This window comes from Dermacentor albipictus, chromosome 6 (genome assembly GCF_038994185.2).
Source record: "Dermacentor albipictus isolate Rhodes 1998 colony chromosome 6, USDA_Dalb.pri_finalv2, whole genome shotgun sequence".
In the NCBI taxonomy this organism is placed as follows: domain Eukaryota; kingdom Metazoa; phylum Arthropoda; class Arachnida; order Ixodida; family Ixodidae; genus Dermacentor; species Dermacentor albipictus.
In genome coordinates this window covers 19,022,398-19,041,864 of record NC_091826.1, presented here as the reverse complement: position 1 = coordinate 19,041,864, position 19,467 = coordinate 19,022,398, and the positions used below count along the sequence as shown (strand labels likewise).

Here is a 19,467-nt window from a genome sequence, read left to right as displayed (position 1 = left end):
ATCAGCAATGCTTCCCTCGCATCAGCGACTCCACATACAACTTCAGACACTTAAACACAGCGACAGACCCACTGTCTGATTGCCCGGCAACCCTCTTAACCTTCACACCTTTCATCATTTATGTACAATCCTGCGTTACCCGTGTTGCCAGGCACAATGAAATACATTATGCGGTATGCGTTAGACCAGATCCACCGGCATACAGCACACTCGAGCCTTTCAGGAGCAAAGAGTTTAATCTGCAAATGTCTCAAGCACCGAATGACTCTGTTGCTTATAGAGGCTGAACAACTTTGTTTGCGTTTCTTAGAAAGAATAGTACAATGTATACAGACGATACATATATATTTTTAAGTTCACTTAATCGTTGAGACAGGCGAAGTATTGTAACTTACTTATGGTCCCTTTCATTCTGAGCTGATATGAGCATAGAAACAAACAATCGTCAATGTACTCACGGCATCGCTGCATCAATGAAGTCAAGGCAGATATTTGTAATCGCGCTGAGCAAACGCAAATCTGAATGCAGAACACACAACTCGGCGAACACCTGCATTAAGTAACTGAAAGCCAAGATGGTCTGAATAGCATAGCCCCTATGGGTATATACCCAAAATTTGTGCCGTGCTTCTACATGCTGTTATGATGCACCGCAACATGCGTCTTTTTGAAGCTTTACTTAGGGTGCGACCAAAAGAATTATGTAAGAAAATTCTCAAAATGCATCAACACCGTAGCGAAGCTTCTTTTGCGGCTCGGTATAGTCCGGAACAATCGTACAAAACACTTCGATATAAGGCATTTCTCCGTACAAATAGTTCTGACCACTCGCGCGCGTGCTATTGCTACACCGTATTACCGTGCCACGGGAGACGTAGATGAAAGCAGCAACGCCGGTGGCGACCTCTTGTGGCAGTCTGCTCCATCAAAACGCGTCAGAAACATTCCTGCGCGATAGCGTTGTTTGTTTGTCGATATTTTTTTTGGGGGGGGGGGGGGGGGAGGGTGAGGAATCTTAAGATACAGCAATACGGAAAGTTGAAGATGATTTTGGCGCCAACAGACAGGTTGTGTTGTGTGTATGCAAGAAAACCTCCGCGGACTTTGTTTTAACGCAACATCACGAGCCCCTGCTGTCATACCGCTCTTCAACGCTATGACGTTATTCAACGTTAGTGTTATTCAACGCTTCACGTCCGTGCCGAGTGCACAGAGCTTTAGCCCAACGTAAAAGTATTATCGTCAAAATGAAGGCTTCCGGCGCTCCTCACATGTAAGCTAAGCCGCAGGACTATGACAGAGGCATCTGGTGGTGGAGCGTGCAATTATAGCGCGCGGAGCTTATTACAGTAAGCGGCCAGCAGCGTTCTATTTGTATATTGGCGTGTTGCAAAAACGGCAACATAGCCATAACGATATACATTCCTCCTGCATAGAAGAACGGCGCAACTTAGGAACACAAGAATATTTCTCTCGCGTTCTAGTTGAACACGGTACCACGCGATGTCTCCACCGCACTTACTATTCGAGTGTCACGGTAATACGGTAATGCGGTAGAGATAGTCCCTACGCGCCGTGTCAAAACTTTCTAATACCGCAGCGCTAGCGCGTTTACAGGAGGCTAGACCCTCCCGACAGCATCATGCTGTTCTCTGCGCTCGCTACGCATCTCGCACGATGAAATCGTGGGCGCTGTTATTCCTGTCTGCCTTTTTGGTGTCCAAGTCGAGGCCGTCGTCAACGAAGATGTCGTTGGGCGCAACGTCGCTGTCTTCAATGACGTCTCTCGGCGCGTCGTTCTCTCCATTCGGGGCGTCCGAAATTACGTCCGGGCTCGTCCTGTCCCCCGCGTCGCGAACGACGTCACTTCCGCCGTCAGTGGTGACGTCATTTGCCGGCGTGACGTCATTGGCGTTGTCGTCTGCCACGACTACGCCGACTTCGCTGGCGTCGTCTGTGACGACGCCGTCTGCCGCGTCCGGCAGTGTGTCGTCCCTCGTGAGGCCGTTCGGCGGCAGCCGGTTGCCGTTGTCGTCGGCGGCATTGTCGTCGTCGGTCACGTGATTTCCGTCATCCAATGGCGTGTCGCCGGTGCGATCGGCCACGGCTTCCCTGTCGTCCTTGTCATCCCTGGGAGGATCAGGGGGCGCCAGGAATTCCACCTCCTGAGGCGTGTCCGGTGGGGGCAGGAACGTTTCAGTCCCGGGAGGGTCTGTGTGCGAAAGAAACAAGAGACGAGCAGAGTGTTACTACGGTGGTACCCTTAGCAAGTACTATACAATGTGCCGAAAAAAACACTACATTGACGCCTACCAAATGGCCAGGAAAGGCACGAGGGAAGCGCCGTGCGGAAAGGACCGTGCATGTGCAGTAGAAAGTCTTGCAGGAAAGGTTACCAAAGAAAACACTTCACTAGGATATACACTCCTTTCCGGACGTTGTTTTCCTGGAGCATCATCATCATCCTGAAGCATAACTTGTTTTATACACTGGTCAACCTTGGGTAGACGAGCGAAGCATTGCCCTAGACAATGCTTGAACAACGGGACTTTCGTTCCGCCCTACGAAGGCAGGCCTCTTCGTCAAAACGTTGGCTCCTGGCTGAGGCTTCCCTTGTCAGTCGAAGGTTGACCACCTCAAGCCTCGATCTTCCTGTGATTCCTTCGGCTTGCTTCGTGTAAAATACAGGTCATTCGCGAAATCAGATCAACGATGGCCATGCATCTTAGGTGCCCAGTGTTACAAAAAAAGTTGTTAAAGATGGAAAATGCAGGAACTCTGGTAGCTCTGTTGAGTAGGAGCCAGCACCCCTCTTGTGTTATTAGCTGACGTATACATTCGTTATCAAACTGCCGGTGTACATTGGCAACCGGGATCTGCAGTTTGAGAAAGATTTCATAATTTTTTTCTGTTCTACTATGCGCTCCAGAAGCGACACCTCACTCCAATATTGTCATTGTAACGGCGACATGGATGCGTTTCAAAAAGGCGCCATGAGGTGTCACCTGTCGGCACCAGCTCCAGAACCCGCTAAAGAAGAGACAAGATCCTTTCCAATAATTTTTCAGTTGAACCGGTCAAGTTAAACCTGCCCGAATGTATGAGATGCCTAACGATTTTCGCACGCGCGCCAATTGGTCGAACTTAGCGCGTCGATATGTCTGATGTAGTTTATCGATTTTCGGGCCGCGTTTAATACGGAGCTCGACAATGCGCTTCCATAGAAATAAAAAAGAAAAACATCTAGCAGTGGGCGGCGAAGCCCTGTTTTGAGTAGATCTGATCTGGCCACGCTGCGTGCTTGTGTGCGCTTTCGCGCCACAAAAAAAAAAGAAAAGAAATTGTGTCGCGCTGCGTTTATACTCACTGTCGCGCAGAAAGGTCGTCGACCCCGCAAGACCTGGAACACGCGGAAATGAAACGCGTACGCAAACTATCCACCCACCCGCACCCTCCTTCACCCTTACGCGAACTGGCCCTCCCACTTTCCCCACCATCGCATTCAATACACGGCTGTACGATACTCCTAAAGAAGCATTGCCCGGGCGCATGGATATCCCCTTTAGCACCACTATACGCGGTCTTGCGTGCCTACTTTACACTCGTTCGGATTTCATTTGTTACTTCGTTTCGTTCTGTTCTTTTCTCTTTCGTAGAACGCCTGGCCCGAGCGGCGCTGTATTGAACCGTTTATGCTCGCTTATATGTATATCGTCAGGCACACGCGATATCCACGTGCTGCAGCAGCAGCAGTTACAGCGGCCAGCATAGCGTGAGCGCTTAAGCGGAGTCGACCGACCCGCTCGCTTTCGAATCGATTCGTTGGCACCGACGTGTCGAGCTCGAGGGGCAAGGAGGGTATTATTTCGGGGACCGTGGCAGCCATGGGCAGCAAGCTTCACCACCGACGACGCCTTTGCCGTAGCCAACAAATGTTATGGGTGCGGTTTTATACGTTCTCTTCGGCGCTTTTTTGTACCTTGGGGTTCTCCCCCGCTTTATTCGATCAAAGGAGTTCTTGGTCGGCATGAAATTTTCAGTCAGCGCTCCCTTTTGCAGCGGCGGCGGATGTTTTGGGCTGTTTCGGCTGCCGGCGTGTTCGTTGTTGGCGTAACCAAAATAACGATAGTATAAAATACTAATTAGGCGGATCCCACGCATTGTGGGATTCAGTGCGCGCGAAGCTTCTCGACGGCTTCCCTCGTGCTCTTATTGCTGAGACACTGTCGATCTCACAGCGCAAGTAGAAATGCATGAATGGATGCATATTTCCAACGCTCGGCGTTTGACGCGTCTACACCCCTTGCAAAGGTTTGTTCAATTGCACCTTCCAATCGGGACGTTGGTGAATGCCCTTTTTTGTTCGCATTAAAGGGGCCTGAACCACTTTTCATCGAAGTGGAGAAAGCAATTTGAAGTGAAAATAGGCTATTTGAGAAATACTTTGCCGCAAAGAAGTGCTCGACTGCGTTCAGTCACCGCTTTGCTCTCGTTCCTTGTTGCCGAATTGCCTTGTGCTGCGAATGTTACGGCGCAGTGGGGTGTGCCCACAATGCCTCGCCTTCTGAATGTCACCGTGGCGCGCGGTTCAAATTTCATTTTGGATGTTAACGTAGATGCGACAACTTCCGCCTGTGGTGCCTACGACGCGCTAAATATGAGCCAAACGCCCGGTTGTCCTCAGTGAGCCGCGGTGCGCTTAGCCAGTGGACTCGTGGCGGCACCCCGCGGCGGCTGTGGTATCTACGCCATGTAGCCGACCGCAGCTTGATATCAGCCAGCGGCCAATAGCAGCCGTCTAAGGGAATGACGAAATAGTGCGTCCGATGACGAAATAGTGCGTCCAGGATAGAGTGAGGACAAGGCCTTCTGTTGAAAAGAGAGCGTTTGAGAGAAAGATGGCTTGGCGATCCGCTTGCGAGCTCCGCGCACAGCGTACGACAGCAAAACTTGGCTGAGACGTTCGCAGCTGCGTATGCTACCCGCGGACTATTTTGTTTCACTAAGCCCGAGTTGTGGACCGACGACGGCAGAGTAACAACGGCACGATAACGAGCCGTCGACGTGACGGACAGGATGGAGGCCGCAAACCAAGGTAGGATCTTTTAGTTGGAGCTTACTTTTAGTTGCTGTGGCAAACATACACTTTAGAGCGCAGCTCTTCGGCTTCCGTTCCTACAGCCAGCGTCGGCGTCCCTCGTAACCAAGCGAACGGGCACAGCGAAGGATGAAAGAGCGAACGTGGAGCGCAGAGGGGGATGAAAGATGGCGACAGTGAAGAGAGTGCGAGGAGGAAAGCGGAGGAGGAGGTTACAGCGAAATCAAGAGGCGAACAGCGGAGGAGGAGGAGGGTATGGCGAAAGCGTGACAAGAAAAACGTAGTGCCGCTAACGCGGGCTTTGGAGTGACGATGGCTACGAGATGGCGCCAGAGCAGCGCGTGTCGTCTGTTCACCGATGACGCCGCCGATACCATATATGGGAGCAAAGCGCTGCATGAGCGGAAGTCTGTCTGCGGCGGCTGCTGTGAATCGTGCTTACGCGCTGCCTCTCGCGATCTCCCGATTAGCGGGACAGTCGCCGAACACTTAACTCCATTGGCAACGTGTCTCACGAGACAAATTGTCCTCACCAGCCAATATATATATAGCGAAATGAAAATACGTATAGAGCTGCGCTCAAATTTAGCATTAGGGAGCATTGTAACCGTCGGGGAATTTTCTTTTTTCACTCGCCCTTTCTCCTTCCTTGATTTCTGTAAAATAGCAAAAATCCGAACACGGTAATTTGCTCCAAGCTGTCGCTATAACTCAACTTCTTTTAAAAGGAACAAATAATACTCAAATCGTTTGCTCGGTTACCCAAGCAGAACACTTTGCATTCACCGAGAAGCACCACAGAAACCGAGCAGTTCGGCTATTGTTCTTAACAAACCACAACAGCCTTAGTCAAGCCCCGCCCACATTCTTGGGTATTTATGCACGTATAATAAACCTAGTCACTGGAGTGTTAGCCAGGGCCGTTAATTACCGTGGCAGCGGAGTTGGTCCCTCGCGAAAACTTCCAGTGGCCTCTGAGATCACAATGGCGCTGCGCCATTGTGATCTCTCAAACGCATTGTGATATCTCAAGCACAAATTTTGCGCCTTAAGAGAGTACGCAGTTCTATATTTACTGTCTCCATGACAACAATTAATTAGGCGCATGTCGCTCTGCGGGCGTCAAAATATTGACACTCTCCGGACGCCTTTCCGCAGCGGCCCCTTATGTGTCGCCGTTGAAAACATGTCGATATCTGCGCCAACGCAATGCCAACGTAGCTTCGACGTAGAGCCAAAAGCGTACATTAAGTTTGTTTGTTTTTTTTTCGTCGCCTCTTGCTGTTGTTGTCTCCCGTATCGTTTTTGCAAAGCGCGTCGTCAGGTAGTCTTGTTTGTGCAATCTTTTCGTTCCCGTAAGCGTGCGCCTTTAATTAGCCATCGATTTTGGCTGCTGTGGTGACAATGGCCGTACACCCAAATAATCCAGCCTGTGCGACCTTGTGTATTGGGTGGCGGCCACTTGGCGACCGCTTTCGTTCACGTGACAATGCGTTTCCATGGGCGTACATGTTCTCACGCTTGCGCTCGAACGCGTGCTTTCGTGCGTTTCAGCGCACTTCAGTGTTTGAGGGTGCGTACGTTTGTGTGTCTGTGTTTGGAGATGTTGGAGTTTGTGTGCGCTTGCGTGTTTATGCGTGTGCTTGTGTCCGTTCGTTGCTGCGTCTGTGTGCAAACGTTTTCCTGTCCATGCTGGTGCATAATATCGGATGCGTGTGGTTGTGTATGCGTATGCGTTTTGTTCGCACACGAACGGGGCGTGTGAGACTTTGAACATGCGTGTGTATAGTGTACGTATCTTCTTGCGCATGGCAGGGCATGTGCGCGTCGGTGTGTGGTTGTCTAATCACCCACGAACGGGAAAGTGATTCAGACACATGGACGACGTATACGTATTGACTTACTCACTATACGTTCAAGTTTAGAATGGCGGACGCAAACTTCGAACAGTGGAACGATAGTATACTTGAGAGGGGAAAAACAACAAACATTGGACGGAGAAACTACGTCCCTAAAGAGCAGTTCATTTCGGCACATTGCGCCATTAGTGACTTATAAAACAAGAAAAAAATAACGACTTTCTCACTAGTGGATGCAGTAGCGGGAATAGGTCAGTACTGGTTTACACGAATGATCAATGGAAACACGCACGCCAATAGGCAGTACCAATAGCATGCAAACGAGTACTTAAGTAAAAACAACAGATCCCAGAGACTCTTAAGAAATCAGACAAGACAACGAGACCTAAAAGGGAAAGAGAGGACATAACGCGACGTCATGTCGACAGTTCAAACCACACTATGAGACGTACGAGTGTGCGACGCTCCTTCGAGGTTGTTTTTCGCTCTCGGAATGGTCACCAAGCGCACGATCCCGTATTGTTCGACCAGGGAGAAGTTCTTTTTTTTTTAGTACGATTCTGCCAGAAGACCCGCAAACACGCTCTAACATTGACAGGAGGGAAAGGGAGGAGCCACGGCTGGCACGCTTACATACCTCGCCATCATCGACGTGTCTCAAACATCGTCCAAACAAAATGGTCGCATCGTAGTTGTTATTCAGAGCCCGTCTTTCTTTCTTTTTTTTTCGCCTTGCTGAAGCACGCAACCGACATTGGCGTTACCGAACCTCCAGCTGGACACACATGGCCTGTGCCGCGGACCATCGGGGAAGCGGCGACATTTTGTTGGCCATGTCCAAGTCGTTATTGCTTTCATATGTATTTACGATAACCATTTCTTCTTACATGAGTTACTGGCTTTGTGTCCTTTTTTACTGCTTCCCCGTCGGCTCTACGCATTATTTCGCTATTCGCGTATAGACGATGTCGAATTGTTCGCGGCGCGTACCCTGTACGTGACCCGGAGTTGTCGACCGCTACACTCCCTTTCTCACGAATGGCCAGTGACAGAACGATGCAGCGTCCTGCAAAGCTAGCGGTGACAAAAGCTTGTCGCGGTTCGTATAGTCATGGCAACATTCATCCGCTTAAACGGACAATAAAGAGAAACACCAAGTCAGTTTATGCTGCTGAAATATTATATGAAAACCCTATTTCCGTTAATCTCGGCTTGAAAGACCCAACATTGGAACAGAAAACCCAGGTCCAAGTTCGAATATTCGAACTTCGCGCCGGAAGTCGTTTAATGATGTCACCGACTTCAAATTTTTTTTTCCTATTGGGCAGCTGCGGCAAGTAAAAGTTGTTTGAAACTTGCTGAGTTGAGCGTTTGGCGCCTTTAAAATGTTAGTGTAATCCACGTTTACCGATGAACGTTAACTACAGGCCCTAGCAGAAGCCGTCAAAATCAATGACGTCATGGCTTTATGATTCGGGAATTTCTTCGCGCAAGTCTTGCGACCAACGCGGTCTCGTTAACGCAGCCGCTGACGCTACCAATACAAGAATTCGGCATAAAAAAAAAACGGCGCTTTTATCTTTCGTTGTTTCACATCAGGAAAAGCTTGCATAACATTCTCACGTAGACGAGGAATTTTTCAGTCGCTTCTGCAATGAATGTTCGTTTAATTTGCCATGTTTCTTGCACCGTCAAGCAAACCTGCCCAATAAACCAGGGCAACAAGGAACGTTTTGTTACACTGTGTCCAGCCCTTCTTGCCTGACCGTTCTGAGCAGTGCGTGAAAATCCCAAGTCAGGTTAGAACGTGACGTGCCTTTGAAACGTAAATAATCGTTGATTGTTAAGTAGACGTACCCTTGAATGAATAAGTTATCTGCGCGGTTTTCTTCCTTTTTCTGTATATCTTATGGCGCCTCGAGCGGCTATACGGACGCTCGAGGCGCACTCGCGGCGTTGTCGTACGTTCCCGTTATCGATGGCGCACGCATGGCACGAGCCCCGAGGTTTAAATGCTATCTGGAGGCGCTGAGTGCGTTTGGACGAGAAAAAAAAAAGAAAGAAAAAACGACGAAGCGAAGTGGACGCACAAGTCAACGCCATACCATAGAGAGAGAGAGAGAGAGAAGAAACTTTATTATAAAGTGAAAGGATTTATGTGGTTGGGGCCCTCAGTCCAGGGCCCCAATGGCTGTCGCCACCGCTCGTGCTCGTCGTATCAGGGCCAGCCAGACCTGAGGCTCGGAGCGACGGAGGATTGCCTCCCACTGCGCATATGTTGGTTGGGGGGATTGTAGAAGAGGGATATCCTTAGGTGGTTTTTGGCACTCAATCGTGACGTGGAACGTCGTCGGTGGTGCACCGCACCCTGGGCAGGTGGTGGGATATAAGGTTGGGGAGAGTTTGTTGAGAAAGAGGAGGTTCGGATACGAGTTGGTTTGAAGCCGTCTCAGTGATACGGCTTCATCCCGGGAGAAGGATTTGGGAGGAGGGTGATATTGCAAGCGCCCTAGTCTGTAAAAGTCTAGAGTGTCCCGGTATGTGTTGGGCAAATTCTGGGAGGCTTGATATGGGTTGCTCGCCTCACTGCCAGGTGCCCGGCAGGTTAGCTCTCGGGCAGCCGCATGAGCGCGGTCATTGCCCGACAGTGAGGCATGAGCAGGTGTCCAAATCAGCCTGATGCGTGGTACTGAGGGATCTGGAATGGCGGGGAGCTTACGTGTGCTGGTGAGAGCGCGATTAGCTTCCTGAGGAATATGACCCCTGAGGTAGGCTCGACATGCGTCTTGTGAGTGGCCATACGCTCAATCATGTCGGTGGCGGAGCCGAGGCAGCGTTCTGCCTTACCCCATGCGCATGCGCATCCACCGGCAGCCGAACGCATTGACCGCGTCTCTGAACCAGACTTGCACACGTGACAGGAGAAAGAAACCGATTACAATAGCGGTTAGTTCTTTCAAAAAGTATAACTTTATGAAAAAAAAATATATTTTTTTACCAAGTAAGATACTGAATATACAGCCCCACGAAAGTATGTTGCTTGGTAGATCAAGCGTTTTCATGGGGAACAATGCCAACTTCTGCACGTAAATAAAGTTCTCGGCCCGAGACTATAGAGAAAGCATAGAGAAACGATTTCAACAAGAGGGGACACTCGGCGAAAACTGGCAACAGGAAATACGTCACGCTTGTATTAGTGTCGACCGTTTGCTGCCGCGAGCATCGGGGAAAAAAAAGTATGTAAAATTCAGTTAACGGGCATTGCTTCATTTATTTTTTTTATTCTTTCCTGGCAGAACTACAAATATCTGCATATAAATTAAGTTATACTTTGAGACTTACTTGCGTTACCTAGTGACAGACCAACGACGCGCCAGATGCATGCGTGATGCGTCAGACACGCCACCGAAGCGAGCGAGACCAGCTGCGCTTGTGAGAGTTGGGCTGTTCGGCGACCCGTCTGCCTGTTTTCTTTTATGCGAAGCATATTACGAGGGCTCAACCCAGCTCCTCAGGCGCGGCGGTGACCATGAAATCACGTGACACCGTGACGTCACGACAGAGGAGAAGTGGCTTTGGCTCAACTCTTGCAAGACGGGCTGGGTGGGAATCGAACCAGGGTCTCCGGAGTGTGGGACGGAGACGCTACCACTGAGCCACGAGTACAACGCTTCAAAGCGGTACAAAAGCGCCTCTAGTGAATGCGGTGTTGCCTTAGAAACGCGCTGTTTCTAAGGCGTGCGTCTCTTGCTCAGGCGCACATTTCGTTGCCGCGCCGAACGCTGCTTTGCTCGACGCTCACCGCGTCCAATGCGGGGCGCGTAGTCGCTGCCCTGTAGCCCATTGTCTTACACCCCTTGGCGGGTCGACGGGAACGCTGTCGCGTTCCACTCTTGAAGGCGAAGAAGTAATGCATGAGTTGTTTCTTCGTCTAGCCGAACCAAATATAGCCAAGCAACAGCAGTTCACCAGGCTAAACAGTGGTTCAACAACTAAAATAAAGGCTAGTATGCTTCGCATCCTGGGCTTAACCTTACCTAAGCCACAGCCATTTTTTTCTTTATTTGCTCCCGGCGTATTCTTAAGTTCCTTCTGGACTTCGACACGGCACCACTGCACTACTGGACTACGACAAAACGAGAAATTTAGTTTGACAGTCACGGACGCATTTCGAGCGATCAGGCTTACGGCACGGAACCTAGACTTGTGGCGCAGTTAGCGAAAAACCGCTGAGCAGTTCTGTCGAAGTTAATTTTAGGTAATGACTCTTATTGGGAGATGTCTGCGACGCTTTCTGCGAGTCGCAACATTATTGTAACTAATAATCAGTAGTTTTCGGGCGCGCTCGCCGCCACTGGCGTTGTGACGCAGTTAGCGAAAAGCTGCTCGCCGTTTGACGCAGTTAGTTTCGCGTGTACTGAATCTTACTGGAACAAGTTCGTGACGCTTTCTCTGACCACCAACATGATTGGTGGTAAGGTAAGGTGGTCAGATGGTGGTGATCGTGAAGCAGCGAAAAGCAGCTCGGCCGTGGTGACGAAGTTTAGCATGTACTGAGCATAAGGGGAACAAGTTTATTGTGGAACAAGGTCTCACAATGACATACATTTTCTTTCGGCACTCACGCTTGTCGAAAACGCGAAGAGCAATCGCCAAGAGTGATAATTCGGGAGTGCGTTGCTTGCGCCGGCAGAACGCACAAAAGATGACGCCGAGGAGCTCAAAAAACGAGAACTTGAATATTCTGTCTCCTGAACGACTAAAAACAGGATTTGCACCCAAGGATTTGTCTTGAATGCGAGTGAAAGGAATTCTACAATCGTCCAGCAGGGTACGGTTGAGAGCCTGTGTTGTGGCCACCTCTGTGTATACGTAGCATACTATCGCGTTGGTTCAAGCCAAGTTCTTTTGGAAACGCGTAGTCGGCCGTGTATCTATGCTCTTAAAAAGCAGGAAATAAGGCCCGAGAATGGGGCAATGCTTGGGAATGCGATGTTTTCGTGGTATGTACGGCATTGTTTAAGAAGAGTCGGGTATTTTCTTCGCCATGTAGGTAAAAGCGAACTACTTTTGTTTGTAATGCCGCCCATTCACCACTTTCGCACTTTTTGCCTCTACGCGCATCATTCTTATATGTTAATACCAAAATGACACTTGCTTGTAATTTAATTTTTTTTTCAGCTGATGTCGTCCGGTGGAGCTTCGTACGGCAAACTACTGCTGCTTACGTGGTGCCACAACGTTGGGTGAATGCACGAAAACCCCGGAACGAGCAGTTATCTGAATTAAAATAAACATTTCCTATTGGCACAAGGCGTCTTGCGTCTTCCCTATGACATTGCACGTGGCACATATTCGGTGGAGGCTTGTAAAGCTCGTTCGCAATCATTTTTACTGAATAATAAAATGATTCCGCACCAAGACCACGAGTGGTTGAGCAGTAGAAGACAAAAGAAAATGGCGCGCCGATCAGTGCAGCCGGCGTTCCAGCTAGCGTTCGAAACGCGTGCGTCCAAAATTGAAGGTGTGGTTGAGGTATCGATGTGGACGGCTTGGTGCGCTGCAGTCGAATCAGCCGCTGGGCTCTATTGTAAGTGCCCGCTCTTGTTGAATCCATCATGTGTGGAGAAAGCCTCATGAGGGCCACGGCGGCCGCATTTCGATGGGGCCGAAATCAGAAAAAGCCCGTATACTTAGATTTTAGGTGCACGTCAAAGAACCCCAGGTGGTCCAAATTTCGGAGTCCCCCACTATACGGCGTGCCTCATAATTACATCGTGGTTGTGGCAAGTAAAACCGCATAATTTAGTGGCGTCTAGTCACCGTGAGACTGCGAAGACGGCCACTGTGCATGCAAGCGTCCACCATAGGACTTATCCCGCAAGCGCCTCAGTGGCACTGCTTATCTTTGGGATTTTCTTTGTTGGCGCAGCTTTCGGGTCATTTAGAACGACGAACCGTTCTGAATGGAGAAAATATCGCTTACGCCACGCAGAGCTTTTAAACGAATGACCACCCTCACCAAAAAAAAAAAAAATCATACGCAAGAAACTCCGCGCTCATCATTCCGGAGATGATGTGCGATGCATACGCGTGACTGCTTAAGCCATCGGCGTGCGGCGTTGTGATAGAGTATCATGCTCACTGTAAAATAATATACACCCGTAAAAGTGAAAAGGGGTGTAAATATGTCTATAACTCCCACCTTTCGGGTGTTATATATATATAACGGACACCTTAAGGGTGTGAATTATAGACACATCTACATCCTTTTGCACTTTTTAGGCTGTAAATTATTTTACAGTGTAGTGGTGTGTATGTCGCTGCCACGGCGCACTTCCTCGTACCTAGCAGTAGCTGCGTTGCAAGCTGCGTTGCACCAACGTGTCGCACTAGCACAGACGTGTGCTCCAGGCCGGCCGCGCGCGGAGATATAGGACATCGCCCGAGGTGTCCGAGCGCAATGCTTATGTAACCCTTGCGCTCGGACACCTCCTTAATCTTACACTCTTGACTTGCTCTAACGTGTCTAAATCGGTGACCTCTAATTCAAATAAAATTAATTGAACGTTTGCGCTAGTCCGTGTCTCTCGCTTCTCGTCTGTCGTAGGCAGTATCCTACCTAAGCATTACAGATCTTCTAGCACAGCAACGAGGTTTATTTTTCTTAGAATATTTATTTTGTCAACACTGTTAGGAAGCCAGTATTGTTAGCATCTATTTCCTTATCTATTTCTGAAAATCACAGTGAATAGCTCTGGGTGTCAGGTTCCTTCATTGTTTCTTATTTTTACATTTATTATTTATATTGTTCTAGTATATTTCTTTCTTTCCTTTTCATTTTTCTCCTCTACTATTGCCAGGTGATTGGATTAGCCCTCGTTATGTGTTTAGTACTCTTTTGGTTTGAGCCAATTTCAATTACTTAAGTTCTGGGATCTTACATGCCAAAAAAAAAAAAATGGCTGTGGCTTAGGTAAGGTTAAGCCCAGGATGCGAAGCATACTAGCCTTTATTTTAGTTGTTGAACCACTGTTTAGCCTGGTGAACTGCTGTTGCTTGGCTATATTTGGTTCGGCTAGACGAAGAAACAACTCATGCATTACTTCTTCGCCTTCAAGAGTGGAACGCGACAGCGTTCCCGTCGACCCGCCAAGGGGTGTAAGACAATGGGCTACAGGGCAGCGACTACGCGCCCCGCATTGGACGCGGTGAGCGTCGAGCAAAGCAGCGTTCGGCGCGGCAACGAAATGTGCGCCTGAGCAAGAGACGCACGCCTTAGAAACAGCGCGTTTCTAAGGCAACACCGCATTCACTAGAGGCGCTTTTGTACCGCTTTGAAGCGTTGTACTCGTGGCTCAGTGGTAGCGTCTCCGTCCCACACTCCGGAGACCCTGGTTCGATTCCCACCCAGCCCGTCTTGCAAGAGTTGAGCCAAAGCCACTTCTCCTCTGTCGTGACGTCACGGTGTCACGTGATTTCATGGTCACCGCCGCGCCTGAGGAGCTGGGTTGAGCCCTCGTAATATGCTTCGCATAAAAAAACAATCTGATTACGAGGCACGTCGTCGTTAGATACCGGGGAATAATTTTGACTACCTTGGGTTGATTACCGTGAACACAATCTACGATACACGTTCCTCCGAATCATCCAAACGAAAGAAAGTATGCGCTGATCCCACGCGCTTTGAGAATCGGTTTACGCGATGCTTTCATCGGTGCTTGCGAACAGCAGCTGTTCTCGTTTAGCTATCATTCGAAAGTGTACAGCCCACGACCATTTTGGACACATATTCACGCGAAACCGCATCGCCCAACATAAACTTGCGGTGCTCGGTCGTGCGCATACCATACACGCGGTGACGAAGAAATGACAACAGTGGAATAACGACAGTGGCACGATGAAGAAGGCTTGACGACGACTGTATACGACAATGACCAAGTGACGACACTGGAATCGCAATGACCAAGTGACGACACTGGAATCGCAATGGCCAAGTGACGACACTGGAATCACAATGACCAAGTCACAACACTGGAATCGCAATGACCAAGTGACGACATTGGAATCGCAATGACCAAGTGACGACACTGGAATCGCAATGACCAACTGACGACACTGGAATCGCAATGACCAAGTGACGACGATGGAACGGCCATGACGCAATGACGACGATTGGATGAAGATGGAGTCGCGACACTTTAGTGACGACGACGGCATAAAGACGATGGCTTGAGGACGACGGCACGAAAACAGTTGGGATGACGAAGCTGAAGTGATCACAACGGTATGACGACCACGGCACGAAGACGATGATATGACGAGGACAGCTTGGCGATGGCGGCTTGATGGCGACGATATGAGAACGTGGTTGAGAACAACATTCGTTTGGGCTAGATGGTGCATACTTGAATTGGGAAGGAACAGCGCCAACTAAGACGACCACGTGAGGAAGAACGACACAGGACAAGCACCATCCTTTAGGAAGGAACAGTGCCAACTAAGACGATCACGAGAGCGAGAACGACACAGGACAAGCTCCTGGAGGGCGCTTGTCCTGTGTCGTTCTCCCTCTCGTGGTCGTCTTAGTTGGCACTGTTCCTTCCCAATTCAAGATTTGTGAACGCAGTGACGGCGACGGAGTGAAAACGGTGGAAGGATGACGATGACCGGACAACAAAGGAATTATCACGTTGGCGTGAAGGCGATGGAATCAGGACGATGGCAAGACAATGACGCGTGTTGGTGCTGGTGCTCAGGTGCATCACTTGCCGAAATGTGAGGTTTAACGACCTAAGGCTGCACAGTGGAGGCTGCCACGTACTAGTGCAGGTCTCCGGATTAATTATGACCACCTGGGGTTCTTTCACGTGCGCCTAAATACGTCCGCGGGCGTTCTTTTCTTTTTCGCACTTCGCCCTCATCGGAAAGCGGCCACAGGGAATCGAAACCGGGACGTCGCGTTCGGCAGCCCGACGTCGTTACCGTTCAGCCACCACGGCGTTATTTTTTTTTCTTCATTTTTCTCCGTGATCCGCGGGCTTGCTCTGTTAGTGTTTTGCCCTTTTGTAATAAGCTTTCTTTCTTTGTTATTTCGATGTACAAACGTCGGAAGGCAGGCTATGTCAGAGCCGGCTGTTACAAAATCCCAGATTCGTTACTCAAGGAGAAAAGAAAGAAAGCAGAAAAATGGAGAAAATGTCAAAAAGCGCGATACGCACACGAACACAAGCGCACAAATGATTCTCTCATCTACGGGTGCCAGCAATGATAGGACAGTCCTGTAACTATAGCATGGTCGCTCATTACACAGGATCGAGTGGACGAGTCTATAAAAATCTCTTCATACAAACATAAGGACAACACCACCGGCTGAAAGTGTTATGTATTTTAATCGTCTTTTTCGTTGTTTTATTTTCGTACCTATGGTTTTGAGATAGTCGGCCCTATCTGCGGTAAAAGCGGCCGGTAATCAACCGAGCAACCACACCGAAAGTACAAAAACACTTTCGTGAATTCTAGTGATACGATTCCATCGCTTCGATAACACTGCACGGCACTTTGGGTGAAACTGAGCGTATGGCACCGCGTCCCGCACTGGGAAGGCAAAAAGAAAAAGAAAATGGGAGAGCGTGTTTTCAGGGAGTTCACCTCTTTCCCCACGTGCCCTCGAAACCTCCGCGTCCTCACCCACCGCTCTATTTAACCTTCCCTCTTATTTCATTCCCTTATGCCCTTCCCTTCTGGCCCACTTTGACCCTGAAAGACCCTCGACGCGGGGGCCGCTTCGTGGCCGCGAATTAGAGCACATCGGGCCACCCCGTGTCAGCGTACCGCCTGCGAAAGTGCAGCGGTAACAGAGAGCCTGTTTTAACTAAAGCATAGAACAAGCAGGTGCCAGCCGTGCGTCTGACGCTCGCGCTACACAGAGCAATTTGTATCTCTCGCCGAGTTCGAGCTGCGCGATCGTTTACGTAGGTGAGATGGAGGGGGAGAGGCGATACGTGCCTCGCTCCTCCTCTCCGCTTATATTTTATTACGTGATATTTCGGAGAAGTTGGTGCGCTTGACAGGCGCCGGGTGCGCCATTTCACGTAGAATCGCATGTAATGAAAGGCCGAAGCAATGCAAAAAAATACATAAAACGCACAAACACTTAAAAGTCAACTCGCATAAGTTGAATACACAGAAACTAAAAGTCAAGTCAATCTTAAATTCAAATTACATAGATACGCCGAAGACAGCTCATAAAGGTGTCGCCTACGGTGGGCTGAGAAGTAAAGTCCCGTCACATAGATACGGTAAAGACAAGGCACAAACAAGAACCCTGTGTATATAAGGTCCCAGAGAGAGAGAGAGAGAGAGAGACCGATAACGAAACGAAGAAGACCGGGGTATTAACTAGGCAAGAGTCCAGCTGGCGGCCCTACGCTGGGGGAAGGTACAAGGGAATAGTAAAGAAGCCACATGAAGTCAGTCGCGAAATGGAACATAAAGTGAGGGTCCATTTTATTTCCCTCCATTCTTTTATTAACGGAGCCCATTAATGACCTTCGTGGAAGTATAGCGCTACGCAACACACACACACACACGCGCGCGCAAAAAAACGCCGTACAATGCAAGAGGCGTTATTTGGCACTAGCTACACAATGAAAAGAAGACGTATATGGTGAAAATGTATTATAAAGCATCGCAAAGCAGTTTATGCGCATTAGCAACACTTTTAAAAAGTGTTAATCATCTTAATGGCCCGCAAAATGTGTCGAAATGCGGCCCGCTATTGCACTGACACCACGATTGGCACATGCACCTCGGAGCTGTGTCCTTAACAGATGAAGCCACTGCTACGCCAGTGGATTGGTGTGACGTCATGGATTGGCTGTGACTGCCACGTTTACGCAAAAAAGAAAAGGCACATTTGGTTGCGAGCCAGGAAATATAGAAAATTTAACCACATGTCTGGACACCAACCCTGAATTTGCCGCAACAGTTCGCCGTAACGCCATAGATGACGTCCATCGATTTGCTGTTGTCTTGTAAAGCGCTTGTCGCTAAACACAGGACTATAGGACGCATTCTAAAAGAACTAAACACCCATGTTTTTGCGCCGACACGGCCCTGGTACGAGGGGCTACGTTGGAACACATGACAACGTATTGACGTCTCGCAGCTGAGCTTTCAGAAGGGAAAGAAAAAAACAAATTTCGGCCTTCATTTTTGTGCAGTAACACTCAGTCTTTTCATTGCAAAACCCATCTCTCTTCCAGGACTGTCAAACGCCCACTCATGTTTTCCTGCGGACAGAGGTAGTTCCCAAGTCAATCCGATCACCAAACACTGGCCCACATTTCAGAGCGACAAGCAAGATAAGCACTTCACGGAGGTACCAGAGACAGGTTTTTTTTTTTAAAATCAAAGTAATCAAACTGGTCTAAAAACTTTACACCAGAGAAATAGAGTTTCAAAACTTCATAATTTTTGTGGTTTATGCTGATTCAACGTTAGCTTTTTCCTGGTGCCTTTCTGTGGCACCCGATGACGACGAAAGGAAGCGTTCGGTGCGGCCCACGACACCTGCCGGCGTCAGCATTTTCGCGACGGGTGTCCGACGACAAGCGGTGCAAGCACGTTTCTTTTTGGATGAGTGGCTGCACAGTGCGACCACTCTCCGTAATTTTTTGTTTCCCTTCCTTTTTTTTTTCCTCTCTCGATCGAAAAACATCAAAAATTCATGGAGAACGCAGTGTGCGCAGCGCGCACGCGTAGTTGTTATTCCCAGAAGCATTTACGGTCGCTAATGGCCTCTCGTCGTGGTGTATAAAAGCTGCATAGAACTCGCAATGTGTAAATAAATGCCTGATAGTCGCGGTATACTTCTAGCTGATGCAGAAGGCGTAGTGTAAACGCCTGATACTCGCGGTATACTTCTAGCTGATGCAGAAGGCGTAGTGTAAACAACGTGAATACCCTGTTGTTGTTGTTGTTGTTGTTGTTGTTGTTGTTGTTGTTGTTGTTGTTGTTGTTGTTGTTGTTGTTGTTGTTGTTGTTGTTGTTGTTGTTGTTGTTGTTGTTGTTGTTGTTGTTGTTGTTGTTGTTGTTGTTGTTGTGGTGGTGGTGGTGGTGGTGGTGGTGGTGGTGGTGGTGCTGGTGCTGGTACTTCTTCTTCTTCTTCTTCTTGACGCTGGTGCACACAACGTTCTTTTGTGCGAGTCGGTAGTTAACGCGAATAGGTGGATTCCATATCAGTCCTACGTACGGTGCAGGCTGTCTCGTAGTAACAAAAGCCAATCTCAGAGGCCATGCTTTTCTTTACTGCAAGGGCCGGAAGTGGCGAGCAAACCACGTTGGAATCGTAGGAAGTGAGGTCCATTGCAGCACACGTGGCACAAGCGTGGAGTTTCCCTCTCGGCCATGTCTGCCATTGCACGACATTTCGTTGTCACGCAATGTCACTGCAGTTAGACGGGCAGCATACTGCTGCCAGCCTAACGTACTTCCTGCTCTCCGCGC

The 19,467-nt window shown here is 49.1% G+C and overlaps 2 protein-coding genes across 2 annotated transcripts in view; both read right to left on the bottom strand.

The window, feature by feature from the left end:
- The window catches only part of LOC135896320 (neuronal acetylcholine receptor subunit beta-4-like), an 86,361-nt gene that overhangs the window by 35,143 nt on the left and 31,751 nt on the right, over positions 1 to 19,467 (bottom strand). The gene's annotated exons all lie outside the window — the stretch shown is intronic.
- Positions 906 to 19,467, bottom strand: part of LOC135896312 (putative surface-exposed virulence protein BigA) — a 35,079-nt gene continuing 16,517 nt past the window's right edge. The window contains exon 2 of the mRNA XM_065424676.1: positions 906 to 2,212. Coding sequence (XP_065280748.1) covers positions 1,662 to 2,212 — 551 coding nt within the window. The 3' untranslated portion in view covers positions 906 to 1,661. The remainder of the gene's footprint in view (positions 2,213 to 19,467) is intronic.